The sequence below is a fragment of the Sebastes umbrosus genome, chromosome 21, assembly GCF_015220745.1.
Source record: "Sebastes umbrosus isolate fSebUmb1 chromosome 21, fSebUmb1.pri, whole genome shotgun sequence".
NCBI classification, from domain to species: Eukaryota; Metazoa; Chordata; class Actinopteri; order Perciformes; family Sebastidae; genus Sebastes; species Sebastes umbrosus.
In genome coordinates this window covers 25647767-25675704 of record NC_051289.1, presented here as the reverse complement: position 1 = coordinate 25675704, position 27938 = coordinate 25647767, and the positions used below count along the sequence as shown (strand labels likewise).

Here is a 27938-nt window from a genome sequence, read left to right as displayed (position 1 = left end):
GGCTGCGTGGCGTGGTGGCTGCGTGATTCCCGCATCTGGTGTTCACAGCAGCTGCGTTTCTGTTGCTGCAGCTGCTGCTGTCAGCCCTTTCTTTCTACATGGAGTTTGCCTTTTCATTTCATTATAAATATAATTTATATTTATTTTAGACAGAGAAAGGTTAAGAAACGTGTGGTAATTTGTAAATAATAGTAATAATCCACAATTAAAACCCCATACTATATTCATTCATGGAGCTCTCCAAGTCACTGCATGTTCTAGAACAGTGGTTCTCAAACTTTTTTCACCAAGTACCACCTCAGAAAATATGTGGTTCTCCAAGTACCACCATTATGACCGATGTTAAAATACAGTAGCGTAGGCCTACCCTATATGGCACTTAAACTCTCACACAACTCTCATACTACGCAAGGGGCAGCCTCTCACACTAGGCCTGCACCATATGAGGAACATCTGCGATGTGCAACACTGTTCAATATTGCAATGATGATATGACTTACGATAAATAAACAAATATTGAAGTGTGCATATTAGCTATACATATACATATACTGTATTTAAAATATAAGTATGCTAAATGTTGTTTCTAGAGCAGCAACAGTAATGTTTACAACAGTAAAGTCACCATATAAACTACTTAATATCTCACTGGAAACAATCTAACAGAAAAAATGCTTGAGAGCTTTTATTTTGAAATGAAAGCAGGAAGTGTTGATTTAAAAATAAGTCTCCCTAACATATTCTACAGATGTCTAGACATTGAAACTGTAGTAATGTAGCTGATATGGTGTTAATATACAGTCAATAGATCACTTTCACTGTCTGTTGTTGCTGTGAGACGCGCGGCACGCGTCAAAAATAGACGAGACCTCTATTCTCTAGAAGAGACGCAGCTGAGATTTGCGTCTCACGCGGGCAGTGTGGCTGCTCTAACCTTTTAATACAGACACCGAAATAAAAAACAACAGGTAACGCAGCCGCCACGCGCTGCTGACATTCCTGGTGTGTCCCAGGCTTTACTGTGAGACAATGAACTGCTGTGTAGTCAAGCTACTGAAAAGATTTATTTACAAAAAGATGGTGGCAAGATGACTGCCATGCCAAGGAAGTTGTTTTGAAGAGAATGAAATATTTTTTTTGAAACTAAGGCAGTTTCACAATATCAGATGGTCCGCATGGAGGCATGAGACACTATTTAAGACATCGAGACTATTACTACTGTTTTCTGGCCAACATGCTTGACATCATATCCAATGGGTTTCAGACAGAAAAGTTGACCATTGGAGAATGTAAAGATGAACTCATGGTGGCCACTGGACAGTTTGGCCACGACAGGACACACACTGCTTGTAATGCTGCTGCTGACAAGGACAACCAGTGGTTTAATTGAAGAGTTTGTAATCAGATACGACTCCCTTAAGTCATGTCATCACTTTATAGTTTTTGATCCTTCAACTTGGCCGCAGGGAATGCCTCAGGGACCTCCACCGTTTTGGCAACACAATGCTGTTGGAACACTATTCTTCAGAAATATGAGGCAGACAGAGACTCCACTGTATGAGAATGGATAAATAAATAAATAAATGAAAACGTTTGGCAGCATCCTCCGTGTATGACTAAATACAAGCAGTCCAGATCCAACATTAACACGGTGGTTAAATAGTCTCTTTGAGAATTGCAGCTACTCAACATAATAAAAAAAACAAGTACAGATCTGGTCCGTCACACACTGGTCTCTCAGCCCTGATGTCCATCCACCTGTCAACGATGACCACAGAGACATCTGACCCAAAGCCGGGATTGTGGACCTGTGGAATTGTGTAAATTGTGTAATTTCACAAACAAAGAACAAGCAAAAGAAGAAAAGGACCAGGAGAGTTCCACCTGGTGTTAACCAGAGTTAATATCGTTAACAAAAAGACCAAATGTGTTTGTCAACTACCTTTTTTCCATTACTAAAATGAGACGATGACGATGACGAGACGATGACGAGACGATGACGAGACGATGACGAGACGATGAGACGATGAGACGATGACGAGACGATGACGAGACGATGAGACGATGACGAGACGATGACGAGACGATGAGACGATGACGAGACGATGAGACGATGACGAGACGATGAGATGATGAGACGATGACGAGATGATGAAATGATGACGAGACGACGACGAGTCGATGAGACGACGAGACGATGACGAGACGACGACGAGTCGAGACGATGACGAGACGGCAGCGACGTCATTAAACAGTAACAATATCAAACATGCAATATCGTTGACGAAAAAAGACGAGACATAAATGTAGTTTGAAAAATGAAAACTTTACCAAAATCTCTCATTATTTTTGTCACCTTTCACCTTCTCTTCTCTTCTCTTCTATAAATGTTATGTATAATATTATATTCTTCATATGATGTCTAAATGGATTAAAACATGCATCCCTTTCACGCTGATTGTATCTGTGTGTGGATGACGTCTGGGTGTTGAGATTTGACTTGTCTGAGTTCTAAGTTCTAACTCTGAGGAGTTTTGAGGTCAACTTAGTGGGAAACAAAAGAAATAATAGTGCAAAAATGTGGCTGCGGTCCACATCCATCTAGAGCACATTATCTGTTCATATCCGTAGAAGGCATTTGTTTCAGTTGCATCTCTCGCCTTAATGGATTTTTACTGTTAAGCCTCTCCATATTTCAGCAGTGAAGTTGGTGAATATAATGTTATGATGAATGAGAATGATGGCTACAATAACTACGGAAAGACCCATCAGACATTGATATTTAACCACCAATAAAGCTTTCAGGAAAAGAACGTACACAGTCTAGGTGTCGGTACAGTCGTGTATATCTTACAATCTAAATAAATGAGTGTAAAATCCAGAGCTTATTGGCCTGTTGAAACATTTCACAGCGGCGATGTCAGCTATGAAACACGAGCAGAGGGGGTTTATGGAGGAGTTATCATCTGCACTCGGATCATTTGGGGTTCTTTGTTTGTGCATTAGTCGGGGAGAACTCTCGTCACATTCCTGTTTTTCTCCCTTTGCTGTGTAAGCAGCCCGGAGCCGAAGGAGTTGGAGAGGAGCGCTGAGATAAAAAGAGGAGTGGAGGGTCGTCCGCTGAGGATCGGACTCCCCCATTCAATCTGTGCAATCTCCACGACAGCGAGAAATAGATTGCTTTTTAAATAGATTGCTTAGCTCCCTATCTTGGAGCCAGCGATGTGGATACATTTCATAGTGGCCCTTGTTTAAATGAGTGCCGGCGTTTGATAGCAGAGCCACTTACCCTGCTGTTATTAAGGCTACAATACTGTTAGGATAGCCCTCATCCACCATTTGGACTCTAAAAACAAATGGGAAAAGAGAAACATTATAGACACATTAGGGGAGGTGGAGAGGGCATCCTTCAATGGATAACACACATATAGTGTATTAATTGCAAGGTATTTTTGTGTATATAAGCTCCACCGAGTCCTTCATTAGAGTCTGCTGGAGAAAGAAGGAGAGAAACAGAGGAACACGTCTGTGTGCTTTTGTCTCAGGAAGAGAGGAAATGCAGCACATTTCCAATTGATTAATACTGCAGACGGGGCTTGTTGGTGGAAACCACATTATGCTGCTGGTTGGTTGGTGGGTTGGGCAAAGGGTGGGTCGGGGGGGGGGGGAGGAGGAGGAAGACGAGAACCAGAATTGTTATCACGATTCAGTGAGGGGAAGAGAGCAGCTCAGGAGACGCTTCCAGCTTCCTCTCCCTCTCCCTCCGTGTAACCGTGGCGATGCTGCTGACTGAGACGTCACTGAGCGGGATGCTGGGCTTTCTATACACTAACGCTTTGTTCCACAGATGGGCTCACAAAAAGCTGCATTTTAAAAATGTCAAGATTTGAATGATTGCTTCACCAAAATCATTTTACAATTGAAAAGTCGGTTGGATTTTAAGAAGTGGACTGAAATGATTTAAAGCAGGGGTCAGCAACCTTTGCTATCAAAAGAGCCATTTTAGGCAAAAAAAATAAAATAAAAAAATCTGACTGGAGCCGCAAAACATTTGAGCATTGTGATGAAGGTAACACAGTTTTTAGTCTAAGTCTAATGCAGTGAGGGCCAAAGAGCAAATGTACTACGGAGTATTAGGGCCACATTGAGGGGAAAAAATGGAAAATTTCCATAATAAAGTCATAATATTATGAGAAAAAAGTCATAACTTTACGAGTAAAAAAGAAAATAACACATAAAATTACTACTTTATAATATTATGACTTTATTCTCATAATACTACGACTTTTTTCTCGTAAACCTATGACTTTATTCTTGAAATCTCAAATTGATTTATCTTTCCTCAATGTGGCCCTGATACTCCGTCGTACCATAGAACTACAACTATGATAAATAAAAATTAAATTTAAACAAAAAACAGTTATTAATTTCCATGTTTAAAAATCCACAGGGAGCCACTGGAGAGGGGCTAAAGAGACGCAGGTGGCTCCGGAGACGCATGTGGCTGACCCCTGATTTAAAGGAATTGTTCTGCTGGGTTATTATATATATATATGTATATATATATATGTTACAGGTCCTGGAGGTGCGTCCACACAGCCCAGTCGCACAGCAGTTCACAAAACAGTCACGAAATTGAATGTATTGATTCATGTACATAGACAACATTTTGACTTTTTTTTTTCGTGCAGTCAGCACGAAATCAATTTGTATGTAATCCACGTAATTGTTAACCGAGAAGTATAAAGAGCAGCGAACACCATGTAGGGAGGAGGTCGGGGTGGATGGTGGGTCAAAAAGACTTTCACCCAGGAGACCGCTGTCCCGTTTGAAACTACGAGTCAACATTGATTTATTTGTCACGTAACTTTTGTACTTAAGTTACACCACTTCCAGTGTTATTTGAACCCAAACTGCCATCTTTTCCTAAATATAACTAAGTAGTTTTATTTTGAAAAGACCAGGGTGGAAATTGACATTGTCGCTGGACATTCGTAAGAAAATGCACAAACAAAAATGTTTGTTGAAAGTTGTGCTGAGCGTGACGAAAAAAAAAGGGAAATTTGTGTCTATGTACACTAATCAAATAGATTAAATGTGGTGTGTTGGTCCACATCCTGCGTGGTCGGGTTCAGAACATACTTTTATTGCAAATTAGTAGTATAAAGATAATTTCTAGGAGACTGGATTTGTCTTTCAGCTCCAAGCTCATTGGTTCCTACTAAAGATGCAAATCTTTATAAACGACTCACAGTTATAGATTTTTGTTTTTAAAGGTTCAGTAACTTCCTAAATCAACTGCTCACTGGAGTTTTTATAATCAAACAGGAGGAAATAGTGCATTTATTGGGGACTATTTTCTGCGGCAGATTAATCCACATTTTGTGGAATAATTTAGATAATAATTATAATAAAATAGTTTTTTTTTTTGGCACACAGGAAGAAGACATATCAGGCTTTGATACTACACTGACAATACTTTGTTTTATATACATTAATCGTTGGTTTGGGTCTGCACATGACATTTGACAAGAAAAAATATATAAAATATCACTAGACATGTTTTTTTTAAGATTTAAACAATTGCTCTATCGCATTCTGAACAAAACCCTGAAGAAAGAAAATAAAGTAGTGGGTCAGGTCGGGTTTAAGATCGTAACATAGGCCTCTAGCATGAGCCTGTTATTTAGAGCAATGATACAGTGCCTGGTGACCCGCCGACCATTTTCTAATTCACATTGAAAATAAATTGATTCATAATGGTATTTTTAATGTACATTTAATGTAAATAAGGTGCCAGATTGTACAAATAATAATAATAGAGTAATAGAGCTTGTTTATAAAAAAGTAGGCCCTGAATATAAGTCAGTTAATGGTGCTATTCAATTCACTTTATTTTTACATATAGCGTCAAATCATAACAGAAGTTATTGATAACTAATAATTCAGCCACGAGACGTCACATCTTGTTTGGAACCAAACGTCACATACTTCCACAGAGATAAACAAAAGATTAACTTTGGACTTGCCAAAACATTTTTAAATGATAATTCACAATCAGAAGATTTGTTTTTTTAGGAAAAGCCATACTTGTATTTTTTATAAAAGCTCCATGGATGTATTATTAATTTAAAATTATTCTTCTACATTAAAATGTAGAAAGATGAGTTACGGGCCCTCTAAGGTTTATTGATTTTATATGATAAATATTATTAATGATTTGTCCCTCCATTTAAATGTATTTGGTTTAAATGTGCTTCTTCAGTTTCATATTGATCGTACAAGACTGAATGCATTCTCACATTCCGTATCAAAAGGTGCACACGGTATATTTCTTCTTTCCTTTTAGCCGACTCAGACGTGCTGTGCTGCGCTACACCCTCAGCTCAGTCTACTGAGAGAGCAAAGTAAAGATGATGCATAATTAATTGGTACAAAAGCTGAATATTTCCTGTGGCGTTTCTGCCAAATGAGCCCGGGTCCCGTCCTTCCCATCATTACCGTCAATTCTCCTTAATAGTGTGCTTAATAAGTAATGAGTGGCCTGAAAACAGAGCCAACCAATAGCTGCAGACTCCTCCCGCATCGTGTCAGTAACACAATGCAATATTCAAAATATACATATACATATATATATATATATATATTTGAAATTTGAGTCAAAACCCAATGATTTATCTGAATTTTAACAATACAGTGTTGAACTTCATCCTTGATTAGAATTTTATACTAAATGTAATATCGTTGGCTCATTAATAAATTGGGACTACAGAGCAAATGTAACATTAAAAAAAACAAAGATATTGTTAAATATATTGTATCTGCATATTTCAGATGAGGTTTGTATGAAAGCACTAGATAGGATACACTCCTCTTCAATTTGTTTACGACGTACAATTATTCAGTTCAAGGTTTAACGTCGCTTTCACTGGTCTAAAGTGAAGTTAGCTAAGTTCACGGCCAATATCGACCCAATGTGTGACCGATGCAGGCGAGCTCCAGCCACCCTTTCACACCCGTTCTGGTTTGGTCCAAAACTAAATCAGTTTCTGGAAGTCAATATGTAAAACCTTTTTAGATGTTTTGGAAGTACCCATAGAACCTTCTGCTATTACTGCAGTATTTGGAGTAGCACCACAAGATATACATGTTAGTCGCCAGGCAAAGAATATGATGACGACTTCTACTTCTTAAATGGATGGAGAAGGATCCTCCAACCTTTAGGATGTGGATTAAAGATCTCATACATCATTTGGTATTGGAGAAGATTTGTTATACTACAAGAGGGTGTGCTCTGAAATTTGATGCTATATGGAGACCTTTTTTAATCTATATAGAAAAAATGGATACCACTGACATTGAAGTTTTAAACTGCTGACCCCATATTACATATAATTCACAATTTATACTTAGTTGTTTTTTTGTTTATTTATTTATTATTATTATTTTTAATTTACTTATCTTTTTGTTTTTGGTCCTTTCCTTTTTTCCTTTTTCCTTTTTTTTTGTATGTGTTTCATTTATGTTTCTATCGGATTTAATTAATTTATATGTATAAATGTAATTGTTTATGAAATTAACTCTGCTTATTTAATGGTGCAGTAATATCGTTATAGGGATGGAGGGGGGGGATATAATTTGTTTATACAATTATTTCTGTGATTTATTGGATTTTGTACATAATACCAATAAAAAAGACTTTGAGGGAAAAAAAATAATAATATATATATATATGTATATATATATACATATATATATATATGCATATATATATATATTGTATGTGTGGATATTTGTACTGGAGCGCTCTGGGTTGTGCTGGGCTCCACTGTGTGTTTCCAGTCAGCAGGGCTGCTTTTGGGATTCTAATTACTGCGGTTTTAACAGGATTACAAGAGATAAAATGTACTAAGACGCTCGGGGTGTTTGTGGGCTAAATTAGATAGGATGTAATATGGTAGTGTGCTGCGTGGCGATAAGAGGATGTAAATAGGCGCCGACAGTAGATCAGTTATCTCGGTGTGAATAACAATGGGTGTGAAGCTCAGGCTGGCGTCCTGATTCTCGTGGTAGTTGTGAGATGGAGAGGTCCCGGTCACAAATCTAATGTAGTTAGTTCTACTCATTTACCTCAATAGGGAATGTACAATGCCTGGTATTAGGGTAATTGAAGATTAAAAAAAAATTAATAATTATGGAGGGGGGTAATATTCCGAGAAAAAAAATCGGAATTTCCAAGATTAAAGTAATACATTTACGAGAAAAAAACCTCACAAATGTGTGAATTTCGCTGCTCCTAAAGTATTGTTATTATGGTAAGGACAAAGGTCCTGAAAGATACATATACATGTTTTCTTTCATGTTCTCTCTGTGTTCTTTTATGAACATCAGTTATCATTCAATTCAATACAATTCAATTTATTTTTATATAGCGTCAAATCATAACAGAAGCCATCATACAAAAATACAAGTCTTTAACTAGAAGTTAAATACTGTACTGATATTGTAGAAGTTACTGGAAAATAGAGACGAACAACTTCCATCTTTGACTACACAAAGTGTCTTTTATTTCAGCACAGCGAACACTAAAAATATTAGACTACGGTCTAGACTTGCTTTATATGAAAAGCATCTCGAGATAACTTCTGTTGTGATTTGACGCTGTATAAATAAACTGAATTTGAATTGAAAAACCAACCGTTGAGAAGACGTTACTCTGAAGACGTTGTGTTACCATGGTTACACACGGACCGTGCCCAGCGGTCAGTGTGAAGGGAAAGCAACACAGAAAAGGCACATGGATGGATGGATGGATGGATGGATGGATGGATGGATGGATAGATGGATGGAGAGTCCGCTACAATAGAATATATTCTGCATTATGCACTCACGTTACCGCGGTGTTTAACGGTGGCATCCTTGCAAAGTGAAGCCCTGTGGTTCCTTAACAAAAAAACACCACAAATTTTCATCACCAGTTTTACACTCAACTTTTTTCCGAGTTTCTTTCTCATAAATGTACGACTTTCTAATCTCGCAAATTTATGTTTTTTCTCGTAAATCTACGACTTTATAATCTCGCAAATTAGTTTTTTCTCGTAAATTTACAGTTTTGTAATCTCGCTAATTTGTGGGTTATTTTCTCATAAATTTTCTACTTTATAATCTCACAAATTTTTTTTTTCTCGTAAATGTACAATTTTATAATCTCACAAATTTTTTTTTTTCTCGTAAATGTACACCTCTATAATCTCGCAAATTTGTGACCTTTTTTCCCATAAATTTGCCATTTTAATCTCCACTTTTTTTGCTCATAAATATAAGACTTTAATCTTGGAAATTCTAAAGTTTTTTGAGAACTCTTTTTTTTATTCCTACAGTGGCACCAATACGCCGTCGTAGAAATGTAAGCTCCCATAATTTTGGTTTGAATTTACTTTCACTCCTCTACTCCTGAACCAATGAAATTAAATTTTACATAAAATAAAACCACCAATTTATTAATTGAGGGAAAGTTTTAAAATGCAATACCTTGTGTTTATAAGACTAATAGTTGATATCTATTTTAAAGGGTTATTATAGATACCAACAGGCATGGTTAGCATGACCAAGCACCGAATGATCCGTTACAAATTCATTCACCGATTTTGACTTTTCTCTGAAGCTATTATTTATAATAAAACATACTTTGGCCCCCTAATTTCTCATTTTGTCTTATATTATATTATATTATATTAAATTATATTATATTATATTATATTATATGTGTTGTAAAAATGTCCGAAAAAGCAGCTGTATGTATTGCAGTTTAAAAAAAGATGGACAGCAGCACACATATTATCCAAGCAAGAATGCCAAATTTGTAAAGTTTGAAAGTTACATATTTTAATTCAGATTAAAAAATGACGCTCTAACAGAAGTTCAGTGTGTCTGGTGTTGAAGAAGAAGAAGAAGTGGAGCAGTAGTTAAAATCTTGGACCGGTTGTTTCTACCAGAGTAACTCCTGGTGAGGAGGCAGAGCGGGGGAAGAAATGGCTTTTAGTTTTTAATCTCTGGGTTTGTCTGTGGCGTCGCTGGAAAAAGGCCTCTGGAGTGAGATCTGGGAGGTTTTTAAAAGTGTTTAGGCAGCAGTCCATAGCCGATCCTCCGGCTGGGGAGGACGTGTTCAGGGTTCATACTTTAACATCCACAGTTCTGTCTCTGAAGGAGGCAAACAGGACTGTAATCCACTGTGGAGACCAGGTATTCATAATAAATATCATTTAGAATCTTGAAATTACACAAATATCTAAAACAGGCCTGTGAGTGCTAGGCCTCTTTTCACATTTATTAATTAAAGCTTCATTTCACATTTCAATTTCAGAAGAGGGATTTATTTATATTTACAGCCACATTTTATTGACAGAAATAAGGCACACTTACAGAGCAAAATGACATTCTCATCACTGTTGAAATGATTGAAATGCATGCAGCATCCGTCCCTGGTTAGCTTTAAAACAATCATCATCATGATCAGCAGCAGCAGCAGCAGCAGCAGCAGCATGCCATTAGTACAGAGCGGCAGACATTAGTACACAACCACAACAGCTCTTAGACTGCAGAGGAAGACGAGGAGAAACGGCATTCACATTAGATAAGCGGCGGTTTGGACGTCTCAGCGCCACCGTATAACCGTCCTTGGTGAGAGGACACAATGCTAATTCATTCGTCATCGGAGAAGTCGTCCATTGCATTCGATATTATCTGTCAACAGTGTGTGTGTTTTACAGCTTGGCAGCTCTTTACAACAGTTTGGAAACAAGCAGAGACAATCCAAACACAGAGAATGACACTCAGACAGCACTTTACACCACATCGCTGCCACTGACGAGCCTTTTAGTAAGTGTGTGCTTATTACTGCGTCAATGGGGCATTCAAAAACGGATGTTTCAAGTCAATAAATGTGAAAAGAATGTTGCATTAATGTGTTAAATCCCATGCATTTATAAAGGGTTTTTTTGGAAGGCTGACAGTGGATCAGTGGAGGTGAGTATAAAGTGTTCACATGATGCAAAGCGACTGGATCATGTGGCAGCGGTGACGTCAACCAGCCAAGGCCCTGCAGCAGCAGCAGCAACAACAACAACAGGCAACCCAGAGACACACGGACGCACAGGAAACAGCGAGAGGACATCCACGCCAAAACCGTCTCTGACGATCAACACACAAAATGCAGGAGAGGAACCGCGTGTGTGTGTGTTTGTGTGTGTGTGTGTGTGTGTGAGATTTGTATTCATTTTGCAATTACGCCACAAACCGCTCTACTTTGCGTCCTCCTACACACATTTTTTAAGCATGTCGCTTTGTTTGTTTCCACAAGAAAAGGAACAGTAATTATCTGCTAAGCCAAGTGTTAAACATATAATTGTATTATTTGAATAATCTGCAATGGTAATGACCGGGATGATTTGTGTAATTGCAATCACGAGCTGAGTGACTCTGTGGCTTAAACATTAAAGGGGACATTAAAGGGGCTCATTTTACAGATTCATATTTGTATGTTGGGGTTTCTACCAGAACATGTTTACATGATTTAATGTTAAAAAAAACACATTATTATTCTCATCCTGTCCGTCTGAATATACCTGTATTCACCCTCGGTCTGAAACGCTCCGTTTTAGGTCCTGTCTCTTTAAGAAGGCCGGTCTGCTCTGATTGGCTGGAGAGGAAAAATATGCAACACAGTCGCACAGCAGTTTGTGAAATAGTCACAAAGTTTAAGCTATTTGATTCGTGTACATAGACACAAATTTCCCTTTTTTTTTTTTTTTGACGCTCAGTACGACTTTCAACAACGTCTTTTTTGTGCGTTTTCCTACGAATGTCCGGCAACACGTGTTTAAAAATAAAATGATTTAGTTAGGTTTAGGAAAAGATGGTGGTTCGGGTTAAAATAACTCCTGCTGTTACTTAAATAACAAATAAATCCACTCTGACTCGTGGTTTCACACGGGACATGAACAGCGGCCTCCTGGGCGAATATCTGGTGTTTTTCTAGACCCACCAATCGCCCCCGATCTCCTCCCTATATGGCGTTCGCCGCTCTTTATACTTCCATTTCGTTCAAAATATGTGGCACATACGAATTTGATTTCGAATTCATTTGGTGCTGACCATCAGGTGAAAAAAAAATCTAAATTTGCGTCTATGTACACAAATCAATACATCAAATTTTGCAACTATTTCACTTAGTGCTGTGTGAATGGTCTGAAATATGGTGCACGTTTGCAAATGTAGTTCCCAAGCTGTGGGCGGTGTATTCTAATGAGCCTGCATGTGACATAGGAAGGGGAGCCACATCTGAATGACTTGTTGAATCACATGTTTTCTGATCTTAGACAGCCCACAAAAAAAACGACTGGGTCATCTCATTTCACAGTTAGTGGGTTGGTAGGAACTCCAGATACCTAAATGGACGAGCACAAGCACCCAAAAAGAGAGTGTTTCCCCAACATATCCCCTTTAAATGAACTCCTGCCTAGGAATATTTTACACGACAACTAAACAGGCGTGGAAATGGACTCATTTGATATTCCACGCCGGCGATCGGAAGGCGTGTAAAAAATGATTTACACTAGCCTGGCGGTACGAGGAAATCTCCCGCATATGATCATGGGAAGTGACACGTGTGAGGACATGGCGGCCGCATGATTCAAGTTGATCCTATTAGGTGTTTAAATGGATTTTACATGGGTGTTAAGGTTCAGAATGTGCAATCAGACATGGAGAGGAGATCCATATTCATGGAGTGTCGCCACGCCGCCGTCAGCAACGGGGGAAAAAGAAAAAAAGAAGCTGCTTATAGACCGTTTGAGCCGGGAGTAATTGTTTATCTAGACGCCTCGCTCCTCGATGCACAAGTTGAGCTGTTGACCGCTCAACGGTGGACATTTTGTTTTCTCAGCCGTACGTGTGTGTGTGTGTGTGTGTGTGTGTGTGTGTGTGGCTCAGCGGCAGCAGCAGTTTTGCACGTGGCGTAAACCTCACTGCGATTAATGTCATTTGAGCAGACATTTGCATAAAAAAGGAGCGTACAGGGGGGATGAGGGGGAGGTGAGAGGCTCTCGGCTCGGCTTGGCTCGGCTCGGCCCCGTAATAAACGCCCCACATGGAGCTGAATGAGAGGAGGTTCCACTCTGTAACCTCAGCACAACACCTCTCCGTCTCTCACTACAGGCCTACTCACGCCCATCAAGGCCACGCCGATGTTTTATTCATTCTTATGTCACGAATTGAGCAAAATACATACAAAATAAAAAATATGACGAGGAATTTTTCATTATCATGAGTTTTTTTTTATTCACAGGCTTGAAAATCAAATCAAGTGTTTACTGTGGGAGAACCCTTTTCTTTACAGTCATGATTAGAAGTGAAGCAATTAATCGATTTGTTGAATCACAGAAAATTATTCAGCACCAATTCTAATTAAATAAACTATATATACATATAGTTTATTTAATTATATATATATATATATATATATATATATATATATATAGACTGTGTATGTATTAAAACAAGACATCGATCCAGCAAAAATGTCCAAACATTCTGTGGCTCCAGTTAGTGTTTGATATGACTTTAAACTAAATCTCTTTGGGATGGTTCGTTGGACTAAACCAGACATCACAGAGGTAACTGCAGTAACCGTTCACTATTACGTAACATTTTTCGGCGCTGACTGACTAACGGAGAAATCAAGAAAAATATTCAATTATAAAAAGAATAGTTAGTTGCGTCCCCGTTTTATATCATTGTGAACTGATTATTTTTGGGGTTACAAAAATGTGAAGACATCTTGAGAAAAAGAGCTCTGGGAAAAGATGATAGCTTATTTTATCTTCTGACATTTTATAGAACAAATGATTGATTTAATTATCAGAAAAACAATCGAGGGATTAATCATGATTTTTTTTTTTTATATAATAAACATAATCCTACTCTTTGGAGTGTTTTATCAAGAAGTCCTTCTGAACCAAGTTTACAGAAAGTAGAAAATGTATTTCTTTTTTCTTTAATGTAAATGGATCCCTGTAGTTGTACCTGGATTACTGACCACAAAGCAGGGAACTGCCTCGGGGCCCCAGAGCTTCAGGGGCCCCCCAACGCTCCTGGCTTACTGTCAGGGCTGGACTGGGACAGTCCCCCCCTAAAAACACTAAAGTTGTGTCAAGGAAGATTAAGAGAGAGGAGCCATGATAAATACCTTCAGACATTACAGGCCTCTACTCCACTGGGATGGAGTAGACAGCCATAAAAGCCCAAATTGGGTTCCTCTGGCACATTCTAATGCCACTATTCGATAATATACATTGATCTTAATTACTGCATATTTGAATGAGCCTGATTGTAAACATGTAGTGAATTATTGTAAAGGAGAATCAGGCTCCTAGTGTCTGTAAATAGATATTAATATTTAAAACCTTGCTTATTCCTGACTGATCAGAACTTTATTTATTTATTTATTTATTGACACCCTCACTGTAAGGTTTATTAAGACATGCCACAATGACGGTTAATGCAAATAAAGAGAATTCATTCATAATTAAGCCTGTAAACGTCAGTGTGGCGTGGATGGAAAATGACTTTTTTGATGCTTGCTGAGTGTTTGCTGGTGTTTACCGAAGTGGTCGTCTAATGAGGATGTCCCCTGTCTGTCTGTCTGTCTGTCTGTCTGTCTGTCTGTCTGTCTGTCTGTCTGTCTGTCTGTCTGTCTGTCTGTCTGTCTGTCTGTCTGTCTGTCTGTCTGTCTGTCTTCTGTCTGTCTGTCTGTCTGTCTGTCTGTCTGTCTGTCTGTCTGTCTGTCTGTCTGTGCAATCAATGTAATTCCTAATGTGTTTTATCATCAATTATTTTGCTAATATTTGTCAAACCCTGAATACGACTCTCTGCTCTCTACTCTGCTGGACACAACCATCAACCAGCTGAGCGCTCACACACATTCATATAGAGATGTGACTGATACAGACAGATAGGCATCATCATCATCACCATCATCATCATCAGCCCAGCGCCAATTTAGGGGCCTTAAAGGTTGGACCTGCTTTACTTTGTTATCCTGAAGTCTTGAATGGTCAAAATAGATCCTAAATGATTTGTGTTTAATCAAAACGATCACCCAGCAAACCTGGTGCCAGGTAGTGTTGCGCGTTGTACAGAGGGTGGGTGGAAATGGGGGTTCAATGGGGCCTTCACTTGTTCATTAGTGCCCCGGGGGTTTAGGTCGGCTTAGAAATACAAAGGAGCCACAGCCACAAGGCCAAAAAATGCTCTTCTAAATGAGGTGATGAGAGTAGCAAAGCTGAGGCTACGTCAGTGGGTTACACACATCAAACGATGCTACAGTTCGCCAAAGTTGACTCCCAGCACATATTCTGCTTGTCAAAAGGGGGGTTTACGCCAGTCCTGACAAACCTATAAGGCCTCTCGCTGTGAATATAGGTGTTGGTGTCAGTGTGCAGGCTGTCATGCTGGGCCTGGCGTTACGGGAACAGACACCGTTCATGCAGAGAGAGTTCCACGATCAAAGAGCCACGTCTTCTCAGCGAGACCAGAACAATGTCGAAGCGACAACGTCCGACAGACAACACACAGAAATAACACACAGAAACACAACGCTGTCCATCGCCACGGAGACAGAGACAGACTGACAGATGCACGGTGGGACAGACGTGTGGGGTGACACCTCAAACCCGTGGCTCGGCACAGGGAACAACAACACATTGCAATGCAGTATACAGAGAATCAAAGAAGAGGTCTCTTTTTTTGGAAGGGTGGAGAGTGGGGGGGAATGGCGTCACCCATCCTGACAGTCCTCCGTGGGTGGGTGGGTGGGTGGCTAGTCGGGGTGAGGTGAGGTGAGGTGGGTGGGTGTCGGGGGATGGGGGGGTGTTGCTGGTGTTGGGCGAAGAGAGGACTCTCCTCGACTACGCGTATTCTTAAGCAATAACAACGTGATCCGTATTATCCACCCAAGAATACCCGTCACCGAAGAGAGTCTTTCAGTAAACAAGGGAGGGCGAGGGGGGGCTAAGCCAGAAACCACGTGAGCAGCGCCACTGCCATCGCATCATCATCACCACCACCACCACCGCCACCATGGCCACCACCGCCGCCGCCATCAGCAGCCCCCCTTCAGGCTCCGGTGGCAAACAGACACATACACAGACAGAGAAAGTGGGGCAGTCGCATTGATTGAAGACGCCTCGCTGCAGCGCGAGGCAAGGTTCCATCAATGGCTCCTCTGCAAAGGAGAAAATTGACAACGGTGGGCATTTTCAATCCGAGCCAGCGGCGTGTGTGTTGGGGGAAGGGAGAGGGGGGGGACAAACAAAAAAAAAAAAAGAAGAAGGGTGTGTAAAAAGCTGAGGTTATTCACTCTCTGTTGGTTTCAGGTGACAGGGGAGAGCGGCGCAGCCCGAACCCCCCAACAGCGAGCGTCTTACCTGGACAGCTGCCCGGCAGCGCTGCCCCCCGGCTCCTGGAAGTCCTCATCCAGCGGTGACATTTGGTTTCCCCCCCGCCGCCACCGCTGTCGCCGCCGCTCCTGCTCGGCCCTGCCCGGCCCGGTAATGAGATCTGGGAGGGGATGGGAGGAGGGGGGGATGCACACACAAGGGAGACGTGGGGTTAAGGAGGTCAGGCCGCGGTGTGACAATAGCCCCGTACACTCTATTACCCCACACCCTGCATCCCCCACCCGCTACACAAGCAGAGTAATCAACACATGGATTGCAGTGAAGGGGGGGGGCAGTGCATGCAGAGAACTAATTTGTTTGATTATATAAAAAACATAAAAACAGCCGCTTCCTGCAGGCTACTGTGTGGTTCCTGCATGCTGCTGTGTGGTTCATATCGGTAAAACATACATTGGGTGAAATGTAAAACTGATGGAGACGCACCGCAGCTTCACCCTTTAAAAATAAAAAAAATGCCTTTCAAAATTAATTCCCAAATGTTAATTCAAGCAATCATTATTATGATTTCCTCTCTCTTCTTTATTTTCAAATTAAAGCGACGGGTTTAAATGCTGGAGCGAGGCCATTAATAATGTATGAAAAGTTCAAGCAAATGTATTCCGTTCTATTCTAATTGAACTAGCCGGCCGCATACAAAGAGCCGGGCTCCGGCTAAGCCCATCCAAAATCATTCCATTGATTTGTTGCCTCCTAATCAATATTTACAATTACTGCGCGGATGGTTTGGTAAAAAAGGAAGAGGTGCTCGTCGGTGTGTGTGTGTGTGTATCCTCGACGCCGAGGGGCTGATTGACTGTATTCTGACTGCATGTTCATGAACGCTGAGGGATGATGGTGTCGTCGGTTTGCAGGGAGAAAATGCATTTTAAATGTTTAACATGAAACACAAAAGGAGTGCAGAAAACAGATTATTCTGGAGGAAAAATTCAAACTCTGCAGAAGGGCTGAAGCAGGATGGACAAACTGATAGACGCAGGGTGGAAAGAAAGGAGAAGAAGAGGAGGAGGAGGGAAAACAAAGAATGAACAGATGAAGCAGGAAGGAAAGAAAAAAGCAGATGAGATGCTAATCCACAAGTTTTTTTTTTTTCTTCTTCTCTATATTCCCCCTCTCATCCTCCACTCAGCCGGCCGGCCGGCCGGCCTGGACCACACGGCCCAGGAGACACACACACACACACACACACACATACTCTGAGCCAAAAAGAGGAAGACCCCCACCCATTCACCCGCCCCAACCACCCCCAAGCTGCAGAGAGCTGGGATTTACCACCCGCAGCCAAACACACACACACACACACACACACACACACACAGAGAGAGAGAGAGATGGTGGGCTAGCCTGGCCCAACCCTGGCCATCTGTAGAGAGAACAGAGAACCTGAGGGCTTCAGCTAGATATCATCTCTCACACACACACACACACACACACACACAGAGAGAGAGAGAGAGAGAGAGATATAGAGAGAGAGAGGTCAGCCAGCCCAAGTATCATTGATTGTTCAGTGGAAGCACCCCGGAGACTCATCAGATTACTCTGAGAGCAGGGCACCAGCTAAAAATCAAACATCTCGTAGCGTCGCTTTCATTCAAACTTCCTCACACACACACACACACACACAGCGACAGAGTCCACGCACGGAGCACCACAGGTTGTTGGGAAGAGGAAGCAGTGACGATGAGGAGGATGAGGATGGGAGTGAAATGCTCTCTCTCTCTCTCTTTAGTGTATTTTTTAAAAACTTTTTTTTAATTTTTTAGAATCCGTCCTCCCCTACTCCTCTCAACTTAACCCTCATTTGACAATTTTTTTCTGACTTAATTGCACACATTGTCCTATGAATATATAACAGTGGACAGGGCATATGGGGAGGAGAAAAAAAAAGGGGGATGAAACACACTCGCACCAATGTACAAGAACTAGAAATACTGCAGGTTAAGGGAGGAAAGATAGAAATCAAATATCCTCCAGTCAAAGAGAGAGAACAAAAAATGTCAAAAAATGTTTTTTTTTCCAGCAGAGGAGAAAAAGGATTGGACAAAGGAAAAAAAATTAAAGGTGAAACTGCGACAACAGGTCCACTCTGTGTGCCACGGTGGCCTCTTACCCTCTTTTCTTCTTCTTCTTCTTCTTCTCCTCTCGGCTCTCCTGTAACCCAGGGTGTTGCCTCTCCTCTGCTCTCCTCTAAAATCCCCCTTCCTTCTTTCCCTCCTGATGCCTTGCCGAGGGTCTGCAGCAAGCTGGGAGGTGGTGATCTCCCCCCCTCCCCTCCCAGTTCCAGGAAGAGCTCCCTGAGGAGAAGGAGGAGGCAGATCCCGGCAGGAGACGGAGGATCCAGCAGCGGGAGCCGGCGGCGGTGTTGTTGGTGGTGGTTGGAGGAGGAGGAGGAGGCAGTGGTGCTGATGCTGCTGCTGCTGCTGCTGCCAGAGAGAGGGATGAGGGGAGGGAGGGATGCTTAACAAAAGATCTCCTCCTCTTCCTCCTCTCCTCTTCTTCTTCTTCTTCTTCTTCTCCTTCCCGTCCTCTACCACTTTCTCTTCCCTCCGCTCTTCTCTCGCCTTCCCCTCTTCGCTCCGAGCGCTGAAAGGAGCCAGTTGTTGCTCTGCCGCGGCAAATGAACTGACAGCCGGCGTCGAGCCGGCGGAGCGAATGAGAGAGCAGAGAGCAGACGGACGGGAGAGAGAGAGAGAGAGAGAGAGAGAGAGAGAGAGAGAGGAGTAGAGAGAGAGAGTGTGGTGTGATGTGGCATGTGTGAGAGAGTGATAGAGGAGAGAGAGGGATACGGAGGTAGAGATGGACGGAGAGGGGGGGCAGGAGGATGGACGAAGAAGGAGGAGGAGAAAGATGGAGAGAGAAAGGTGGGGTGAGGCAGGATGCAGGGGAGAGAGAGAGAGAGAGAGAGAGAACAGACAGGAGGAAATAAAGAGAGAGAGGGAGATGTAAAGAAACAGAGAGAGAAATAGATGTAAAGAAAGAGAGAAAAAGGTATTGCAGCAATGAAAACCTTCAGCCACCAGCAGTCTGACGGACTCAGAGCCAGAGAATAATTAGATTTGAGCTTCACACACACACACACAAACACACACATGCATGCACACACACACGCACACACACACACACGCACCCTGGCACCTAGTAATGGTGCATTAATTGATGCGCTGTGCGCTCCGCGGCCCTCGGCCAACACCTCCACCAGCACCAGCACCCACTACAACAGGCTTTCTGGGGGAAAAATCAGAAATAAAGCGAGGGATGTTGATGATGATGATGATGATGATGATGATGAAGGGAAGATTAGGAGGAGTAGGAAGAGAGGAAAATGAGTTGCCCCTGGGGACTGATGAAAACACACAATGAGGAGAGAGAAACTGGAAATCATATGCGTTGACACACCACACACACCCTGCATCATCATCCACTGTGATCAGCACTCACTCGCTCTGTGTGTGTGTGTGTGTGTGTGTGTGTGTGTGTGAAGGGGGGGTCAAGTGTGACAACATTTCATTCTTTTTCTTCTTTGTTGAAATAGAATACGGTGTTATGGGTGACTGGTGGGACTACATTTTCAATTCAATGCACTTTTCTTTCTCAAAATTCAAAAAAAGGAAGGGCAAGATAAATGTGATTTAGATCATCACACGGAGACAAAAAACGTTTTTTTTATCCCCCTGAATCCCCCCAAATTTCCCATTTTATTGTGAGTCTGAAACCTTGTTCATAAGACACTAAAACCACCAACCAAGAGCCAGTAGCTGCTCAGGATTAAACATGTCACTGCAGACAATCGATAATATGAAAATAAAAGCAGTGAGAATCCTCCCGATCACCGGCAGACGACACAACGACTGGACCACACCACAGTTTTTAAGAATCAGCAGGCCGAGCCAATATACCGGTCTGAGCCTCAGAGGGAGGAGGACGCAGAATTATCCTGAAACAAAAAAATGCAAAAAAAAAAAAAAGATAGGGAGGGAGAGAGAGAGAGAGGAGGAGGAGGAGGAGGAGGAGGAGGAAGAGGAGGACGAGGGGAAACTGAAGAATGAAAGCAAGAAGAAAAATGAAACCAATTTCCTCGGGGCTGATTTAAGGTCTTCTTAATGCCAACTGGTCTCTTAACTCGCCGCAACAGGCCTTGACTTTTCAAGCTGACATTTTCAATTAGTAAGGCTTAAAATCATTTGAGCAGAAAGAATGAGAGAGCCTGTTTTTAACCGCAGATAATGGTCAGATAGTATAAGATTCCCTGTAGGTGTCCAGAGCGCTCACACACACACACACACACACACACACACACACACATACACACACACAGAGAGAGATCAGTGATAGTGTTCCATTCTTTTACAAAGCAGGGAGCGATATGAAATGCACACAAACATCAAACAAGCTTTCATGTTTCTTCTCTTTACATTAGGAAAAGGCCTAAACAGCCACGCTGCAACGCAGGACGTCTCTCTCGGTGACAATTGAAAAATTAGCAATCGATGCGGACAGTTTGTGTGTGATAAGGATTCTATTTGTAAAGAATATACAAAAGGAAATCTATATTTTCCTTTTCATATTTGAGAAAAGTCAACCACGCGCGGACAAGAAAAAAACCAAGCCACACAAACGCTTCATTTCAGCAGCGTCTTCATTTCAATGGAGCAACAGAGCAATTACATTTACATTTGTGCCAGTGCCTTAGACACGCGTGGATCTCCAGAGTCAAGGGAAATTAAAATCTCTCAAGGATTCCCGTCTTTGAGGGCGACTAGGGGGGTAAAATAATCATACAGTTTTTTTTTTTATCTTGGATGGAGATGGCTCCTTAATGTATAGCAGACAAAAGGAGGCGAGTCTTGGGACCGGCTCTGTTTCGTGGCGGCGGAGTGTCCCCTAGTGGCTGCCGGCTGCATTGTCAGCTGCTACCCGTCGGCTCATTGTTCAGCCACAGCAGGTGCTTTCAGAGGTAAAACAGCAAAAAGATGGAGGTGGAGGGGAGACAAAGGCTCTATGTTTAACTAAACATCAGTCAGTGTGCAGTGACTGCACAGCAACACTATTATATGGATTTTATTTTTTTAAATATTATAATATTTTCTTTTCTTGTTTTTATTTTTATTTAAATTAAAGTGTAATACAAATGAGCAACATATCATATTTTTTGTATTATATAAAATATTTATATTATATTATATAAATATTATACATATTATATTATATAAAATTATTTTATATTATATAAAATACTTATATTATATTATATAAATATTATATATACATATATATATTATATTATAATATAATATTATATACAAAATATTTGTTAGATAACAGCCAGTCATGTCATCCACCATCTCCAAAACAATCGAGGTTCCTTCCTGCACGAAATAATTCATTGATTATTTTTTTCCTGAAAGGTTTCTGCATTTAAAATATACAAAATATGACATTAAAATCAATAGAAATTAAAAAAAAAAAAAAAAAAAATGTATAGAGCTGTTAAACAAATGTGTCTAAAAGGAGACTTTCATCAGCTGCATCCTTGTTTCTTCAGGGGAGTAAACTGGTCGGCGTTAAAAATACACAGCACACTGGCAAAAAGTAAATATAAGTATTGTGCTTTCAAATATTCATACGACACACACAAACACACACACATCCCCATTGGAGTGAGAATCCAATTGCATTGATAGATAGAGAGAGAGAGAGAGAGAGAGAGAGAGAGAGAGAGAGAGGTAGACAGTCAGTCAGTGGGGTGTGATGAGGCCGTGGGCAGCTTTTCTTCACCAGGAAGGTCTCGGGTCTTTTCAAAGCAGCCAGCCTCACAAAAGGCAGTGAATTGAGTTTTGAAGCGCCACAAGGCCAAATATCTGCACAGCAACATGTACGGTTGTTACACCGTTACAGAGAGAGAGAGAGGGAGAGAGACGGGAACGGGAGAAAAGAAAAATCCATAAACTATTAGCAGCCAATTAATCCCATGAGGCAGTTTACAATGGCAGGATGGAGGGAAGGTTGAAATCTACGTTTCCTGCCGTGTTCAACAAACCAAGACTGTGCCGCTGAGAGTGACTCCCAGAGACACACGTCTCCTCTATGTATTAACAGGAAATCACAATCACATTTATTCGCCGAGTACATACATACGAGGAATTTGACTCCGGCTTTTCAGCATCTCTTTAAATGTACTTACACAGATAAGAACAAGCTGGGGACAAGGACAGTACAGCATGGTCAAATAAAGGTGAAGAATAGACAGGACTGTTATGTACATAAGTGAAAGAAATAGGTGTGTATATAATACATTTATTGCATTGTTGAATACTCGATTCTGATTAGACAATCATGACGTTCTACGGTCTGTTATTTCTTCATAACAGACCGTTGCTATGGGCACAGCTCTGATGTCGGACTCTGGAGGACCGTTTTTGTTTAAAATGATTGGTTTCTTAAAGGTCCTATATTGTAAAAAGTGAAATTTTCGTGTCTTTTATATTATAAAGCAGGTTCAAGTGCCAAATAAATACTGTGAAAGTATCAAAACGCTCAATATAGAGAGAAATACACACAGCCAGTATTCAGAAATTGTGCTTTTGAAACAAGCTGTTAGGATTTCTGTCCATTTGTGATGTCACAAATATACAATATTTAGACAATTTCACAGTTTTAAATGTAAACATTCTAAATGGGTCCCAGTTTATTTCCTATTGCAGTGTATGTGAATGACATCAGCTGACAGGAAGTAAACATGGACCCAAACTGTTGCTTAGCAACGCAATTCCGTTGAAATGCATTAAAACAGAGCCTTTCAGAAAGAGGGTAAACACAGGTATGTTCAGGAAGACAGTATGAGGAAAATAGAGGTTTTTTTTTAACATTACAGCATGTAAACATGTTCTAGTAGAAACACAAAATACAAGTATGAACCTGAAAATGAGCACAATATGGGACCTTTAAGTAGGTAGTCGTGTAATAAGCGAGATAATGTACAGCTAGCGGGTCATTGTTGTGAAATAAACCCCTTACATATATACTGGAAAAACAAAGTTCGGAAACTTGTGTTTGATGGATTATTTCTGTTGTTACAATGCTAATGGTCATTGTATTTTACATCGTTGGAAAGCCTGTTTATTTACCTTCACAATGATGTCCAACTTGTAAGGATTATGCATTTGTGGGATGAGCAGCACAGCTGATTATGTGGGTAGCGCCCAAGAAAAATTTGCCAAAATGCTCCGCCAATGGTAAAAGTGTATTCTCATAAGGCTACCAGGAAGCCTGCAATGACTGCCCTTCACCGTCATGCGCTGGTGTCAACAACACAGACAATGGAACCTGAACATGTGTGGGAATGTCATGTTCAGTGATGAGACCAGGTTCTGTCTGCCAAAGTTGGATGGCAGGGTCAAAGTATGGAGAACGCTATGCTGATTGTTGCACCGATCGAGTAACAGCTTTTGGTGGTCGGCATCTCCCTCACTGGCAAAACAAGGCTTGTCATCATTGAAGGCCATCTCAATGCAGTGAGATATCGGGATGAGATTCTGCAGCCACTGGCGATCCCATATCTCCACAATCTGGGACCTAACTTCATCCTCCAAGATGACAACGCTCACCCACACAGAGCCAGGGTTATCACAGACTACCTCCACAATGTGGGAGTAGAGAGAATGAAACGGCCTGCCAAGAGTCCACACCTCAACCCAATTCAACATGTGGGATCAGCTTGGGCGTGCTCTAAGTGTTAGAGTGACCAACACAACCACGCTGGCTGACCTGCAACCAATCCTGTTTGAGGAATGAAACGCCATCCCACAGCAACGTGTGACCAGGTTGGTGACCAGCATGAGGAGGAGGTGCCAGGCTGTTGTGGCTGCGTATGGATCTTCCACCTCTACTGAGGCTCCTGATGGTGTATTCAATGAATAAAGTGTAAAATTGCCAATATGTCTCGTTTGTTCCTTGTTACTGATAGAGAGTTCAATCATCCAATCCACCAAACAACCTAAAACAAGAGTCAACACCAACAGGAGAATACACTGTTTACCATTGACGGAGCATTTTGGCAAATGTTTCTTGGGCACTACCCACATAATCAGCTGCGCTGCTCATCCCACAAATGCATGATCCTTACAAGTGGGACATCATTGTGAAGTTAAATAAACAGGCTTTCCAACGATGTAAAATACAATGACAATTAGCATTGGAACAACAGAGAAATAATCCACCAAACACAAGTTTCCGGACTTTGTTTTTCCAGTTTATATAAAGCACCAATGATCACAATAAAATAATAATGTCTATGTGCAAGTCAAGTGTTCTTTAAGTGTAAAGAACTGAAATAAAAACTATAACAAGGATATTCAGTGTTTTTAAGATCTAATGGTTGTACCCAAAATAGCCATGGATGGATTATCAGTTATAGGTAAATGTAAGTGCAAATGTAAAAAAAAAGGCTATAAGTGTATTACTCTTAATGTAAAAGCATAGTAAATTCATAGTAGGCTAAGTAATGATGTTAAAATCTGTAATGAGGTTAAAATGATCATCCATCATACATTACATCATACATACAAGGATTATCTAAAACCATTAAAAGTGGGTCAAATAGTTCAAACCTGTCATATGTTGTTTAAAAATGGTTAAAACGTTCTATTACATTGTTTAATTTATTCTTTATTGTTTAATGTAAGATGTAAAAGTGGTGATCTGTGATCTCCTAGATGGTCTTAATCTAGGGTCCTGAGATGGATTATTATACCAGGGGAAGTCGGGGTATTTTCCTCATCAGAGTAAAGTTCTCTCTGAGGAAACGTCACCGTCACTCTCGTGATTATTTCTCTCCGTTTTCAGGTGTGTTGTCGGTGTGAAACAAAGTTTACATGGTTGTAATAATCCGTTAACGTGTCAGGAGTCTTCCAGAGGCTTTGTGGGACATTTTGAGTAAATTAAAGTTCGGTTTTGCCGAGTGTAGTAAAATGTGTGTGTGAGCGAGGTACCTGCTTGGAACATAAACCAACCATGGACGTGCCGAGTGCCGCCGCCGGTTGGTGAATTCCCATGTCCACATGTTGTATGTTTGGCACTGTTGTCGATATAATAATGTTTCATGCACTTTAGTGATTTGTCTGACAGTTTATTGCCTTAAGCTATTTAGTGGTAACAGTAATATTAGAGAAGATCAGAACTACGCCTCAGGTAAATACTGTGGAACTGAACAATGGTATGGACTTTCTACTACTCTCTAAAGAGATGCATTTCCTGTTGTTGTATTTTGTAAATTGTTGTATTTTTGTAAAAGCTCTTGATTAGATTAAAGTTCTCGCTGAGGAAACGCCACCATCACTCTCGTGATTATTTCTCCCCATTTTCAGGGGCGTAACATAAAAAGAATCTTTAACAACTTGTCTGTCCTGTTGCAGAGCGACTGTACTTCTGGCTACCTCTAACGCCCCAGATGTGATTCATCCATCTGTATCAGGTCTCTCCCAGTTCGGCACATTGCGATAGTGTGAACGGTTTGTAGTTGCTTTTAATTCCTTAAAAATTTGCACAGTATTTTTAACAACCCTGTCTCACGGGACGCCGTATACTACGGCATTACAGGGACATTCCACGTGTCATGAGTACGCATTTTAGCATTTTTAGTAAGGTTTAGACAATAAAAGGTCACGGTTGGGCTTTACAATAAGTACGTAAACTAGGTAAAACACGTACGTAAACAACGTAGCATAATAATGGAAAACACGTCAATAAAAACCACGTGACAATGTCATGTGACAAACGTCAACAACGGTCTCGACCGCGGGTCTCCTGGTTAGAAGTGTGGTGTTTGTTGGACCCATCGACCTCCTCACCCGCCCTCCATAGGTGGTCTTTCTTGCTTTTTATACTACTTCACTACCTCTGATCGTAGCATTTATACACAGAGGCGTTTACATTGCAGTCAGTACAGGATACATGGCGTACAAATGACACGCGGATATCAAGGAAGGCGTACTTATTGCACGCTAAACACCTTGTGCATTATCGTGGCATTTATATGCCATTTGTGCAAATGGACTGATATTTAAGCACCTTAGAATGAGTTCATATCTACATAGGGAGTCCGTCATGTTGCTCAGCCTTGTTTCCACAGGAGCAGTTCAGACTGATTCTACAGGGGGTTGGTATTATCTGGGATAATGATATACTGACAAATGATAACTCTATAATTAATTTCTTATTTTTCAATAGAAGAAAAGAAGATCAAAACTAATTTTGAGGAATTTTTAACAGCCAGTTATAAATGAAATCTAATGTAATGTGTTCTCTGAGAAATGTTGCACCTATATCACTGTCTAATTAAAGTTCTGCCTTTCATTTATATCTACAGTATATATTGATTATATTTCATTTTTTGTATTAATTTCTGTACTTTTTAATATTTATTATTCATAGAGTGCTGCAGGGATGACGAATTTTTGTAGGTCCACCAGGAAGTTAGCATCGCCCTGGTTCCCTCCACTAAAAGCCAATGGGATTGTTCTATTAGGTTTGGGATTATTGTAGAAAATCAGCTCTGTGGCAAACACACATTTATGATACTTACACGTTTTGTTCAGCAAGATAATCTCCACATGATTTTTGAAGCATGAATTCAATTTGTTTAGGCTATAAACAAACTACACAACGGTCACGAGAGCGAGTATACAGAACGAGGCTGTAAAGGAGGACGAGTCAGCGTGATGATGGTTAGTATTTAGTCTCTAGTATAGTCTCATTTAGCCACTTGTTGGTAACCGCCTTTTTAAGAAACATAAAGGCTTCAAAATTCATGAGTGGGGTATTTACTGACGTATTTTATGTCATAGAACAAAACGATAACATTTCTTCAGCTTGTGTTAACCACAGACCTTACTTCAGGCATCTAACTAGAAACCCATTGACTTCCAGACGATGGAATCGGAAGTGCTAAAACTCATTTGTGGGTTTTGGGACTCATTCCTCGGTCCTTGGACTTTCTGTCAAGACTTTAGATTATCTTGTATTTATCTTTTTAACTTTTCACTCTGATTTTGTCTAGAGAATTTTGGTTTCTAGGTTTTTGGAGTTTTCTGTTCTATTCCTTGTTTCATTTGTTTAGTGTGTCCTGACATAGTTTGATATACTCCCCGTGTGTCATGTCTAGTACTACTTCCTGCCTTTGTATTTTCCCAGTTTGTGATTGTCTACCCTGTCCCAATTGGTTTCACCTGCACCTAGATAGCCTCACCTCCCCAGTGTATTTAGTCTGTCTCTGTGTCAGTTTGTCGTCGCTCCTTGTGAATAGTGTTTCTCCGGATTTGTGCCTTGTGAGAAGTTTTTCTCCACATGTTGAGAACTTCTAGTTTATTCCTTGTGGCTTTATTTTGTGGATTGGCTTTTTTATTAAATCATTAAACTCTGTCTGCTGCC

At 40.8% G+C, this 27938-nt stretch overlaps 1 protein-coding gene across 1 annotated transcript; it reads right to left on the bottom strand.

The window, feature by feature from the left end:
• Positions 1-12709: 12709 nt before the first annotated feature.
• Positions 12710-26617, bottom strand: LOC119480968. Its single transcript, XM_037757626.1, has 4 exons — positions 26602-26617; positions 18625-18971; positions 16485-16617; positions 12710-16282 (listed from the first exon to the last, which is right to left on the bottom strand). Exons 1-4 carry the CDS (start codon positions 26615-26617, stop codon positions 16041-16043), a joined length of 738 nt encoding a protein of 245 aa, XP_037613554.1. The 3' UTR covers positions 12710-16040.
• Between the last annotated feature and the right edge of the window lie 1321 nt (positions 26618-27938).